The 13,934-nt window shown below is 52.2% G+C and overlaps 1 protein-coding gene across 1 annotated transcript; it reads right to left on the minus strand.

Annotated features, from left to right (window-relative positions):
- Positions 1 to 766: 766 nt before the first annotated feature.
- CCT8 (chaperonin containing TCP1 subunit 8) lies at positions 767 to 13,812 on the minus strand. Its single transcript, XM_006105821.3, has 15 exons — positions 13,763 to 13,812; positions 12,119 to 12,209; positions 11,415 to 11,494; positions 9,007 to 9,156; positions 8,360 to 8,540; positions 8,208 to 8,269; positions 6,979 to 7,116; positions 5,889 to 6,067; positions 5,224 to 5,290; positions 5,062 to 5,149; positions 4,865 to 4,980; positions 4,414 to 4,485; positions 4,173 to 4,337; positions 3,861 to 3,980; positions 767 to 972 (listed from the first exon to the last, which is right to left on the minus strand). Exons 1-15 carry the CDS (start codon positions 13,781 to 13,783, stop codon positions 895 to 897), a joined length of 1,608 nt encoding a protein of 535 aa, XP_006105883.1. The 5' UTR covers positions 13,784 to 13,812; the 3' UTR covers positions 767 to 894.
- Positions 13,813 to 13,934: the final 122 nt, after the last annotated feature.

Here is a 13,934-nt window from a genome sequence, read left to right on the forward strand (position 1 = left end):
TTGGTATTGGCAGTGGTGTGTGACAGGCAGAAGCATCTTTAACACTGATGCCACGGTGGGCACGGCTGCGTGCAGGCTAACTGCAATTAACTGGCACCAGGCACCAGCTCCCTTCAACGCCAGCGTGTCGAGGGAGCCTGCAAACTGTCCGCCCAGTCCATTCCCTTTACCAAGCCTGTCAACAGTCCTGGGAGTTTCTCTAGGAATTTCTTTGATGACAGGATGAAGTTACTGAAGAGGTATCACTTTGTAACGTGTAGAGCTTTAGCTGGGACCCTCTCAGCCATAGTGCTTCTAAAAGTCCTTCAGAATACCAAAAATATAAAATTTGAAAGTTTTCCAACACAATTGTGACACGTCCCATAAAAATCAGTTAGCTTTTACTGATCTTATGAAAGCAAACTTGGTTAATTTGTACGGGTCAGGAGGGGCATGCTCAGCTGTATCTCAGCAGCTTTGCACTTTGCTGCTAGAGTAAGGATTTCAACCCTTCGCTGCTAATGAAACAAGTTACTGTGAGTCTTAGGGTTTCCAGAGTTGTGATAAAAACTGGTCTGTCACACCCCTTCACAAGGCCAAGCCCCGTGAGAGCAGCGCAGACCATGTCTGAGTACACGAGCACAGCCGTGTTCGATACAACTCATGCACCAACAGGCAGTAGGCCAGGCACACACTGGAAAGAGGCCCCTGATCACTCCCACAGCCAGTTGCATGAACCAGGTCGAGTCGTCTTAGATCCAGGGACAGTGGTCAACAGAAACGAGGGTTTGATAGTAACAACACCTTTACTGCATTGTCCAGCCAAGGACACAAACACAACACTTCTTAACTTAAGAAAAACGCCAGGCAATTCCTAGTTCACTACAACTACGACTACAGCAAAACTTCACCCACTCAGTCATTCTGGTCGTCATCCCAGTCTTTCTTCCCCGTGGGAGGCTTGGGCCCACCGGCTGGTTTTGCCATGATGATCTGCAACACAAAACAACAAGCACATACTTACAAACTCAACCTTTAGAAGGAGGGAAAAAGATCACGTTTTTATTGGCCTGACTGAAGATTAAGCAATCATCTAGATATAAGCCATGGGTTTCACAGTGCACATGAAATTCAGCGCTCAGCAGAGTTCCCTGCTTTCCTCAACATTAACAGCAACAAAACCCACACCCATTAGGGAAAGGCGCTCATTCCCTCCAAGACCTGCAGGTCAACACCCATGGAGCCGAGAGAGACTGCCACGTACCACCGTACCACCAGCGTGAACCAATCAACATGGCACCTGATCTGCTATTTATACACGAGCGTTGTCTTGCCAACCATCTTCTTCACAATTTCCTTGAGGTTTAGGAACTTTAGGTCCACCTGCCAGTTTTGCCATTAAAATCTAGTAAGTTCAACACTGAAAATTCCTAGTCGTGCACCCGAGAACCGCTCCAGCGGCAGGAAGCGTGTGGCATGAACCCAAGTTCACCTATCCAGTTCCGTGGTAAGTTAAAAGCACACACCAGAAGCCTCTGCTTCATCTACAATGTGCTAGCCCAGCATTACCACAGGACTAGAGGCCTCAACACTGGGAGCCCTCGGGGGATGTCAAACTGATGGGGAGCTCGGGCCTAAGCTGCAGTCGGACATCCTTAGTGCTGCCAGAGGCGGGCCACTGCGCACACCAGTCCTCAGCCCAGCTTGTGGCCGAGTGGGGCTCCCCCTGTGAGATTGCACTGACCACCAGGGGGCAGCTCCTGCATTGAGCATCTGCCCCCCGGTGGTCAGTGCGCACCATAGTGACCCATCCTTCTGCTGTTTGGTCGATTTGCATATTACCCTTTTATTATCTAGGAGGATTTGTTTGGAAAAAAGGGAGCAGGGAGGTGACAGTTTAGGGCTGAAATCAATTTGGGAGAGTCTAAAATTAAACTAGTTGGGTTTCCTCAGAATAGAACTCTCCAACTCATACTTTCTGAATCTCAAAACTAGAAACAGTATTGCTTCCCAAATTTATATTAAGAAATGTTTCTGGGTTTGGCTTCTGTTTAAAGCACAATACCACCCCCTTACCCGGTTGGTTCCACACCTTTTCAGAAGCTTCCATAAGAAATATGAGCCTTAAATTTCTGGAATACTACTTTACAAACTGAAGTAAGTTCAGATTGAACTAAAGGCATTATCATTTCAGAATCTAAGTGTAGCTTGATTTCTTAAACAGTACCCAGACCAGTTCTCAAACTTTCGGGGCCTCGTAACCACCTGCACGGCTTCTTTAAAACACATTGCTGGGCCTCCTTCCAGAGTTTCTGATTCAGTGAGTCTGGGTTGGGCCCCAAAATTTGAATTTTTACAAGTTTTAGGAGATGCTGATTTGTGGACTGTTATTTGACAAAGGTCAATCCATCCCTTCTACATTATGCAACACTTACAACTGATTTCCAAGTCCTGATTTCCAATATACGCTTCGCAAAATTAGGTACAAATTCATGGCAGCAACACACACTGGTGAATGTGGTCAGAGGGTGGTCGGCACCTGTTTTCCCAAGTGCAGGCCAGGCAGACAACAACGAACTCAAGAAGCCCAGGCTCCTGTTTAAACCCAGGACCCCAAAGCACCTTTGTGACCGAGGCCCTTGGCAACTGCAGCTACTGTCTCGCTGGGAGAGCTGACATCACAAAGGGTCTGAGTTGAGGAACTGCCTGTCAGAGTATCTGCTCCCATCTCTGTCCCCTTCTGCTTTGGATAGTTTCCATTCTTGGCCACATGCTGACTTTTAGAACAAGCATTTCCTTAGGCTTCCACTATGTTTACTTAAAAACTGGGAAATACATATTTTCAATGAAAACTACCCAATACATCAATGTAACAACGGCCAACTAAGGAACCTACCACAAAGCCCAGCTGCATTTTGCTCATCTTGTGATGGGCATCGTGCTCTGGCACTGAGCTGCCATCCGTATTCCTGTCAACATCACCTGGTCCCTGTGCTCAGGGGTCTAGTTCCCACCCCACTTGCTTCTCACAAGATTAATTTGGCAGAACTTTCACTTAATGGATGGATACTGTGCTCCCACAAATTACAAGGTTCTATTAAGTACGTATACTTCATTGCTTAGAATCACTTCTAGAATTTTGTAGAAAAATATATTTCATTAAGTTCACTAGCAAACACCTTGAAAAATTATGAATTCAGGTTTGTCTCTGAACCCAGTAGTCGTTACCACAAATTTTTTTTAAAAGCGGAGAAATACTATGATTTTTAATATCTTTAAAATCTTTTAGTCCTACCCCTACACATAATTTGTCACAGTAGGAAAGTTAAGCACCCAGTTCCTACCGTCTCATGAATTCCCTGTAAGCTGGTGACCTGCAGTGTCTGCCCTCTGTCCTGCCTCATTCCTCACCAACGTCGCCCTGAACTTCCTCTCTGTGCTATTTTACAAAGGGCCTGAAAACGATGACTGTAAACCAGATCGGTTTAAAGACACTGGCCCGGCCGGCAAGGTTCAGTGGTTGATTATCGATCTATGAACCAGGAGGTCACAGTTCGATTCCCGGGCAGGGCACATGCTCGGATTGGGGGCGCAATCCCCAGTAGGGGGCGTGCAGGAGGCAGCCGATTTTCTCTCATCATTGATGTTTCTATTACTCTCCCTTCCTCTCTCTAAAATCAATAAAAAAAAAAAAAACATATTTGAGGGGAAAAAATAAAGAATAAAGACACCGTTGCTGGCCCTCCTACACCTGTCAGGCGAAGATGAAGGCCACTCCTGTGAGCAGAAAGAGAACTGTGCTCGGCCTCGTTACATGAAAAAACACTATTGAGCCCCACGAGTATTAGTTTTTCTAAAGATCAGAACCCCCCTCCCCTCACCTGATCCACTCTGAGCACCGTGACGGCGGCGTTGGTCGCCAGTTTGATGGCCCAGTACTTCCCCAGGTACGTGTCCAGGACACCAGCCTCCAGCATGTCCTTCACGGCAGGGACTTCAGCCTGTGGGCAGAGCAGTTCTCCCTTTAGGTTATGTGGAAATGTTTACAGGACAAAAGTGCCACCCTACACACCCCATAGAAGGTTACTAATAAAGCAAGACACCAAGTTCTCATCCCTTTTCCTTTTACACAAGTATTTCTACTTGCAGGTTTTGCATTCACAAAACCAAGTTCACATGTTTTGTCCAAATACCTCAATATCTAATCCAACGTTTTTGTTTCCTTCCTGATGCACTGCATAGAGCTTGGAGATGACTTCGTTGGCTTTAACCCCCGAGTTTTCTGACAGTGCCCGGGGAATAGCTTCAAACGCCTCCGCAAACTTCTTGATGGCGTACTGTTCAAGCCCAGGACACGTCTGCAGCAGAAACAAGCTTGTTCATGTATTTGTTCAAATCGCAGGAGGAAAGCCACTGCACCCGAGAAAGCTATACCTCTCCGTAGGATGTGATCTGCTTGGCTAACTCGATTTCTGTTGCTCCACCTCCAGGCACAAGACGTTTATCCTGTAACGTGTAGAAAAATGTCAATGAGCAGGAGTTTTGTATTCTGTGCTCGGTTCCCGTGCTCCACCCAGGGCCTGCTGGTCAGGACCTGTTCCTCACTCCCTAAGCACAACTGTGACCCAGATGGAGAGCTCTGGGCATCGGTACATGACGAGGGAGAAAGCATGAATGGGAGCCGGTCTCATCTGCAGACCGAGCACTAAGAGCCGTGCCTGTGAAGGAACCACCACAACCATCCCTTCGAGAACAGCTCACAATCTCAGGTGGGACAGGGCTCTGCTTCCCACCAGCCGCCCCGGGAAGGCCGCCCCACGCTCAGGAGTCTGCACTGCGCCTGAGCCCTGCAGCGAGCGCCACCTCCAGACGCCTCGGGACTGACCCTGGTGAGAACTTTGAAAGTGTTCACAGCGTCATCGACCGCCCTCTCCACGTCGTCCATCAGGTTGTCCGTGGAGCCTCGGAGCACGATGGTGGAGATGGCCCCGTCCTCCTTTTCTGTGGGTCAAGTGCAGACGTTTGGGGAGGAGTCAAGAGCACGAGCTCCCGGGCTGCAGGCACCTGCGCCCCCCCACCTACCGTGCTTGAAGACCACCACCTGGGTGTCCCCCACTTCGGAGAGGGAAACACTGTCACAATGCCCCATTTCTTCAGCCACAGGAGGAGTCTGGAAGAAAGCGACCGTTGTAACGACAATAACCAATAGGCTTGGCCGTTTGTTAATGTGTCCAAAATGCTCACCAGCCTAGGCAGAGCGGTAGCACCAACAGTCTTACACAGCCGCCGGAGGTCCCACTTTGAGTTCAGCCTTAAAAACAAAACCCCAAAACAAAGCCCTTAATAGAAGCTTTGATTCCAACAGCTAGAAAAAAATGCAGAGATTAAGCAGAAACTGTACACTGGTCCCCATGCCACACATTTTTGAAGGTTCAAGCTCAGAAAAGGTTTCGATTGCACGGTGAGCCCAGGTTGGGGGTGGGGGTAGGGACGGCGCGGGTCACGCGTTCTAGAACAGGGAGCTTCAAGTCCCCGTCGACATTGAGGGGTCAGCTGTAAAACATGAGGGTACGTAGACAACGTCTGCTTTCCTGTGGCAGCCACATGAAGGGAGGAGAGCAGGGATTTACCTGCTCATCAGATCAAGTACGAGAAGGGGGGGGATGGTAGAGGACCTGTCCAGTGCCTCATGTCCTGACCCCACTCTGGTGACTGTGCCAGGCCTCTGCCAGGAACGCCTTCCCTCCCTCTCTTCAAATGACACCCCAAGATTCAGTTAGTTCTTTTGCTCTTTGATCGAATACCTTACGCTTCCCTTTTTTAAACAGCCGTCAGGTGTGCTGAATTTGGTAGTGCCGCACCATCAACAAGCCCTTTAACAGAGGTGAGCAGAAGGAAGCAGCCCTCACCTCACCAGCATGACGTTGTACTTGTTTGCGTAATGGAGAGCCATGTCCGCCACCTTGCCGCCCGTGACGATGACGTTCGCACCGGTGTCAGCGATAGCTTTGACTTGTGCGTCCATAAGGTTTTCTTCTCCTTTACTGAAATTCATCAGCTCCTCAGCAGTCTTTATCAGCACTGTTCCCTAGCAACACAAGGAGGAACTCTCTTTAAAACCATCTCATGGCTTTGATGTTCAAAGTCAGAAGATAGCACTCTACTGAAGACATAAAGATTTGGGGAAAACATGAAAATCCACGTGAGTGTATTATGAAGCAGAATACGAAACCTTTACAATAGACACCCAGCTTGTTCCCTGCCTCCCCCGTTCCAAAACGGACACCTGCTCCCTGACAGGCACCTTGGCGGAAAGGCTGGAAACACCGCACGTTCGATGTTTTGTTGGCCAAGGGTCCTGGTGTCGGACTTTGACAAATAGTTACCTAGGGAACAATGTGGTTCTTCCACTACACCAGCAATCGTCTGCCACGTGCAAAATGACAACGATAGGCTTTTCTGTACCGAGCAGACGTTTTTATAAGCATGTGGACTGATGATCGCTCCCCACCCAAACCTGCCACACTTCTGAGCCCATCAACAGCTCGGTTTCAACAATCTCGGGATGAAGCCAGCAGGGACCCATAAACTTCAAACTTGACGTAACATGTATTTAAAAAAACACAAACGTGTAATTTTAATTACATCAGCATGTTTTTCTTAGGATGCTACCGAAGCCCAACATCGCCTTTTAAAACACGAATGAACAGCGCACAGCACTGGGACTCCCCGTGGGCACTCTACTGCTGTGTGTGTAACTCCTGTAACGGCCAAGGGCCATCTTTATCACAACAGAAACCACACCACTGTGTAAAGACTCACACTCAATATTCAGTATTGGAATTAGATATTCAAATATAAACCCGGCTTTAAAAACCAGACATGACCTGAGTTTCCAATGATTACACAGTATTCACTGGTTAAGAGCAAACCGCCCCTAACAGAGAATCCTGTAGCCGCCTGAGCGGGCAGCCCCCGTCTCCCTCCCGGTGCTGGTACCTTGGTCTCGGTTATCATGCCGTCGAAGGGACACGAGTACACAGCTATCTTCGCGTCTTTGACGGAGGTCACGTCCCCTTCCGCTTCCTTCTTGAAGACCATGCCGTGCAGGACCGAAGAGGACCCGACGCCCGCGCCCTGAGGAGCGACACCAAGGCCACAGTGAGCTCACAAGCAGCACCCGGGCTGTGCTGTCTGCAGTCACGAACAATACCCCTTCACCAGCGACAGACAGCAGCACTGACTCCTGGGGAATGAGTGGGAAGGGGCCACCGATATGGGGGAGGGGAGAGGGCCTTCAGTACAGTGGGAGGCGCCAAAGACAGAAAACTGTTCTTGTCCACCCATCCATCCATCCACCCCCCCCCAACCCCCCCCACCCCAGTACTGGGTGCCCAGGGACAGGCACACTCAGAACTGGGGCAGAACAGAGAACAAGCATCGTTTCAGATCTCCCAAGTTCACCACTTAATAGTGAGGGGGCACTGCGTGGAGTCAGAAAACAGCCTGGGCACCTTCACACACAGAGCGGCACGTGTGCTTGTGGAGGCTAAACTTCCGCTGCATCAACAGTCACATGGCAATGTGCAAAACCACGAATTCTGGTTTTAATATACCAATCAGACATTTTTATGAAAAGTACAGGCTTATTTCAATGCTAACATTAAAGTTATTATTGCAGAGCAAAGGACAACTTCCATCCCAAACAAAACTGCCCAAGCTTGCGGCTCTAACGCAGCACATCCAAAGAATATGAAGATCAGTGTTTTGCTATGCACGCTCTCACCCTTCACGCTGTCATGGAAGAATGACAACTTTAGCCCTAACCGGCTTGGCTCAGTGAATAGAGCGTCGGCCTGTGGACCGAAGGGTCCTGGGTTAGATTCCGTCAAGGGCATGTCCTCGGTTGCAGGTTCCTCCCCAGCCTGGGCCCTGGTCAGGGCATGTGCAGGAGGCAAACAATTGATGAGTTTCTCTCACATCAATGTTTCTCTCTGTCTTTCCCTCTCCCTTCCACTCTCTCTAAAAACCAATGGGAGTTGACTGAAGAAGAAATGGGAATGAAGAAGTGTCATTACACTCAAAATATCCTCGGGTGAGGATTAAAATAAACGAATCAATCCTAAGTACCAAAACCCAAGGCAAGGTTTAGGTGTAGATTAACACAATTTTCCCCCCCAAAACAAGAAACTTATCTAGGTCATGTCAAATGCATTTTCTAAACTTACCAGAATCTTACAAACTCTGATGTTATCCACGTTGAAATGGCCCGACTCAGGAAAGATGGACACTGTTGGGAAAGAGGAGGCATGAGGAGCTGCACGGGGACAGCGAGGAAGCAGCTCCGCCGTCAGACAAGGGATGTTGGATCCTGACTCACCACAGGCCTGAGCAATGAGCTTGGCCAGAAAGGCTTCGTTGCCGTACTGCTTGCTCATGAGGGACGTGTGGAGAAGAGACGCCACTTCGTCAACATCCCGGAGGTTTTTTGCAGAACAACAAACCAAACTGGGAAGAATCTCGTGGGCTTTCCTGCAGGCGATTTCATAGCCTTCGATGACCTGACGTGTGAAAGGCAAAAACCGTTCTCAAAGACATACTTTTGACAAAGCAGCCTATTATGGCGACCCATGAACACGTACATTCATTTTCAATATGAAATAACAAAGCACACGTCCAGAACGACAGTCCTGGCAGAGCCCACGAGTTAGGACAGCCGTGGGTGCGAGGCCACATCTGGATCCTAACCACCACTTATTAGCTACAAGGTCTCGAGCAACATTTGCCGAGGCCTCACCCCTTCTCCTGAAATGGACTGGGGTCATTTTATTAGCCTCACAGGCAGGCTCTGGTGCGGACGAGGCGGGGCCTGCAGAGCCGGTCCACAGCACTGGCAGAGGGAAGGCTCACGCTCGCTGGGGCTCTGAGGATGGCTCTTGGAAGCAGTGGGGGGCTGCATGCATGCGCACACACATGCACACACGTGAGCACACACACACTAACTAGGACACTAAAGTCAACGCTTGCCTCAGAGACCGACAGGCCGATCCTCAGGAGCTCCTCCGCCAGCTCCAGCAGAGCGCCAGCAAACACCAGCACGAAGTTGGTGCCGTCTCCAACCTCTTGCTCTTGCATGTGCGAGGCCATCACGATCATTTTGGCAGCAGGATGCTGCACCTGGTGGAGGGGGTTGAGTTTAACAGCAAGTTAAGGCACCGGATATTTAAAGCAATACAGCCACTCATTCCCATTTCTTCTTCATCAGTCAACTCCGATCTCCCAGGGGCCAGTGACTCCACCGCACAGACCAACGGTGTGGTCACGAGGGGACAACCAGGCACCCGTTCCCTGGCCACACGTGGTCACTGTGAAGGGGAATGACCTCAGTGTGTATGCTTTTCACCTGCAGTCGCCAGCACGTCCATCTCCACACACCAGGTCAGAGCGTCATTGTATGTTCACTCAATTAAAAACAAAGTACAGTGGGGCCTTAACTTACGAGTGTCCCGACTAACGAGTTTTTTGAGATACCAGCTCTCTCGGCCGATTTTTTGCATTGAGTTGACAGAGCAATTTGAGTTAACGAGCTTGGTCTCGAACGAATTAAACTCCTAAGTCAAGGCCCCACTGTAACTCCCACCACTAGTTCTAGGCCTTTTAAAAAAGCTTTATGAGAGCTAAAACAGGCATCATTTAAGTGGGGCATGAGTCTCACTTTCTGTGTTTATTCTTAATGTAAGGGAATCAATTGTGATTTGAAAAAGGGGAATAGAAAATGTTTCTTCCAAAAAAGTATACCAAGATTTTAAGTGATTTTCCCCCTTAGGATTCAGATGCTTTTTTAGAAATGAGAAAGGGCCCTGACCGGTTTGGCTCAGTGGATAGAGGGTCGCCCTGCAGGCTGAACGGTCCCGGGTTCGATTCCGGCCAAGGGCATGTACCTTGGTTGCGGGCACATCCCCAGTCGGGGGCATGCAAGAGGCAGCTGATCGATCGGTTTCTCTCTCATCGATGTTTCTAACTCTCTATCCCCTTCACTTCCTCTCTGTGAAAAATCAATAAAATATATTTTTTAAAAAATGAGAAAGGGGTACCAACTGACGGTGAGAAAACTAAGAAGTCAGTACTATGATCACATCATGAGGATTGTATCCCCACCACAACCGAGCGACTCCGAGAACAGCACCGCCCACGACACTCACAATGACAAGTCCCTCCAGCATCTTGTGCAATTAAATTAGTTTTATTCAGTACATTAAGGATATATTATTTAATAAGTGAGAGAAATGTTTACACGTCTATAGGGTTTCATTTAAAAGGACTAAGTTGCCCTAACCGGTTTGGCTCAGTGGATAGAGCATCAGTCTGCGGACTGAAGGGTCCCGGGTTCGATTCCGGTTAAGGGCATGTACCTTGATTGCGGGCACATCCCCAGTAGGGGGTGTGCAGGAGGCAGCTGATCGATGTTTCTAACTCTCTATCCCTCTCCCTTCCTCTCTGTAAAAATCAATAAAATATATTTTAAAAAATAAAAAAATAAAAGGACTAAGTTATGCAGCTTAAGAGCCAAGTTCAGGAGCATTTGCGGAGGGTCACGCGGCCTCTGGGACAGGCGGTGATGAGTGCTGACTGTCCCAATAACCTGCGGCCGTATCTCTGCTACCGACTGTGCCGTCAGAACAGCGCCGTTTCACTGTCACAAAGCCAAACAAATGGTCTTTTCTTAAAGCCGCCGCTTTGAGCATCAGCTGTCCCTGCCTCGGATAAGCCACTTCAGTGCCACACACTTCAGACCAGACAGCACAGCCATCTGTGTGCTTAGCAAACCTACTCGTTGTTGTTGTTAATCCTCACCTGGGGATATTTTTCCATTTACTTAAAATTAGAAAACAAATGTTTTCACTGATTTCAGAGGGAGGAAGGGATAGGAACATCCACGATGAGAACCATGGATTGACTGGCTGCCTCCTGCACACCCCCCACCGGGGATCAAGCCCGAAAAACCAGCCTGTGCCCTGATGAGGAATCGAATGCTGACCCCTGGGTTCACAGGCTGAGGCTCAACCACTGAGCACACCAGCTGGGCTCCGCTGACTGGAGAGAGTGGAAGGGAGGGGGAGAGAAAGAAACACTGATTGGTTGCCTCCTGCATGTGCCCTGACCAGGGACAGGGACCGAGCCTACAACCAAGGTACGTGCCCCGGACCAGAACTGAACCCAGGACCCTTCAGTCCGCAGGCCAGGGCTGATCGGTTTCCTTCCAAAAGCACCCGACAGGGGACCAAACCCAAGACCTTCTGGTGCATGGGACCAGGTCTAACCAACCGGACCGAGCCGGACCCGCCAGGGCTGAAATGAGGTTTCTTCCAGGTTAAGATCTACTTAACCTTCGAGTGACCAACACAGTTCTTGGCTTTTTAAAGGAAGCAACTTACTTCCAGCTCTCTTAAAATAGTCGCCGCATCATTTGTCACAAACAGCTTCTCCAGGTGGTTGATAACCATTTTGTTCATTCCTGAAAGTTAAGTTAGAAAAACAAGTCCATAACCATTCAAATCCTTCTCCAAGTACCCAGGAAACTCTAGTTAAAAATCTGTTTCCATGCATTTCTTAAACAACTGGAAGAACCCACCCCACTCCAACTCTCCCACGGCCCCCAACGCACACCCAGGTCATGCCTCCCCTCGCATCTCCCCAGTTCACTTGGGACGATGCCAATCTCGTCTCCTTTTTGATCAATAAATATAAATCATACTAATATACACAAAAGAATCTACTTAAAAGTATGTTTAGTTCTCTGCTTATTCATCTGCATTAACTAGATTCGGTTGATGGCAGGAGGCGAGAGACCCTTCTCCCTGAAGTCACAACGTCGGTGTGAAATGCTGGGCACCTGTAACACGGAACGTGAGCTCCTGCCTAACAGTCAGAGCCGCAGGTTTCCTGCCGCCTCCAGAGGACAGAAAGGAACGTCTGGTCCCTACTTTCCTACAGGCGACCTGAGCTGCTGATTCAACACCGGAACCCGAGTGGTGTCGCTGGACTGAGGTAACGTCCAAGCCGCCCTGCAGGCCGCTCTCCAGCGAGCAGAGGGCCGTGGAGCCCGTGCTGCCAACAGCGGAACTTGGAGATAGATTACCGTTGGGTCCGTACGCCGTGCGAGTGGTCTGGGCGAGCTCCTTGCAGGCCTGGATGTTCCTGTACACGGCCTCTTCCAACCCTGAGAAATGCTGGGACAGACCTTCTGGTTAGAATACGAAACAGGAACGTGCTTTCCCAGGGACAGTGGGGTCGAGAGTGACAGCACAGCCCCCGGACCGTCCTGCCCACCAGGCGACGCAGGCGTGAGAGCCCGGTGCCCGGTGTTCGTGAGGCAGAGGCCCCACCAGCGACACGGATGGAACGCGGCCAGCAGGGACCCGGGAGGGTCTCCATCCCTCTGCAGGGAAGGCCGCGGGCTCCTCCAGGTGGAAGCACCGTCCCGACTTCCAGGGGGCAGGGGAGGAGCAGCTGCTGTGTCGGGGCCTGAGCTCAGCGAGGCCAGCAGCTCGGGTCCGGGAAGTCCCGCTGGTGCACCTGCCCCCACGCTCAGGCCCCGAGGGCAGGTTCCCGATGCAGCTCAACAACCCGCCCCTCGGACAGGCTCCCCGTCCGCACAGAACAGAAGGAGCGCTGCTGCGATCTGGATGCTCTGGACTTGGGGTGACTGTGGCCTGTTTCCCCAGCCGCTTCCCCCAGCACAGCAGCCCCAGGGACCACCGGCGCGGAGCTCAGCCCCTCGCCCCCTCCCGGCCGCGGGCCAGTCCTGCACCCAGTAGCCCACGTGCGAAGCGGACACCGCCTGGACAGGACGGCGGTCCCTGCAGAAACCCCTGAACAGCGCCGGCCCAAGTTCCACGGCAGAGGAGCTGTGACCCGAGCTGACGCCGTGTCTCAGCCTCCTGCCTCCTCCCCGCTCTCGCCTCTGAGCCGAGCCCCCCGCCTCCTCCTCAGGGACAAGCCCCCTGTGCTCCATCTTCTCCTCCCGGTTCTCCGTGGCCACACCCCACCTCAGGGCCGGTGCCCACGGGCCCCTCCGGCCGGGACACCCGCACTGTGGCCGGGCGGCCTTCCCTCCGCCCCTGGGGTCCCTCCCGGCGCCCAGCCCTCCGTCTGCGCCGCCATCGCTGAGCTCCCTCCTGCTCTGGTCCTGCTCCGGCCATGGCTTCCCCAGCGTCTAAGCCAGCGACCGCCACGCTGTCCCGCCTGCGAGAAGATCGCTCCCGAAACTGTCCGCGATGGGGCCTCGCTGCCGGTGTCCGTAACTGACCGCAGGAAACGGGGGGAGAGCGAGGCCACCGGGAGCAGCCGGCGCCAGGCCGTCCCGGGGCACGGACACAAGAGGAGGCTCCGGGGACACCCAGTCCGGCCGGAAAGCAGCGCGGGGCGGGCCGGGGGGAGGGGGGAGCAGGTCTCCGCGGGCGCGCAGCTCCGGGGCCCCCTGGGCCCGACCCCCATCGCAGGGGCTGCGGGCCGAGCTCGGCATCCTCAGTCCCGTGGGGCCCGGACCACGTGGCCCGAGGACCGACGGCCCCGGCCCCGCCGCCCCGGAGGGTGGGGACCAGGCGCGCGGCGGGACGCGAACCCGGGGTCACGGGGGAACGGAGGCGCCCAGGCCGGACGCGCCCCCACCCCGGGCACCGCCCTTTCTAGAACCTTCTCTCCCTCCGACCGCGGGACCGGGAGCTATGATGGGGTTTTTCTCTCCGGCCGCCACGCCGCCCCTCCCCGGCCGGCGCCTCACCTTCGCTCCCTCCTTGAGCATCTGCGCGAAGCGGGGCTTTGGGGAGTGAACGGAAGGGTGCGCGCGGAGCGTTACGCGCGGACGGGGGAACGAGGCGGCAGGCTTCGGGACGGGGCGGGGCCTCCGGCCCCGCCTTTCTCTCCAAGGCCCCGGCCCCTCCCCGGCCGCTGGG

Source organism: Myotis lucifugus, unplaced genomic scaffold (genome assembly GCF_000147115.1).
Source record: "Myotis lucifugus unplaced genomic scaffold, Myoluc2.0 scaffold_727, whole genome shotgun sequence".
Taxonomy (NCBI): Eukaryota; Metazoa; Chordata; class Mammalia; order Chiroptera; family Vespertilionidae; genus Myotis; species Myotis lucifugus.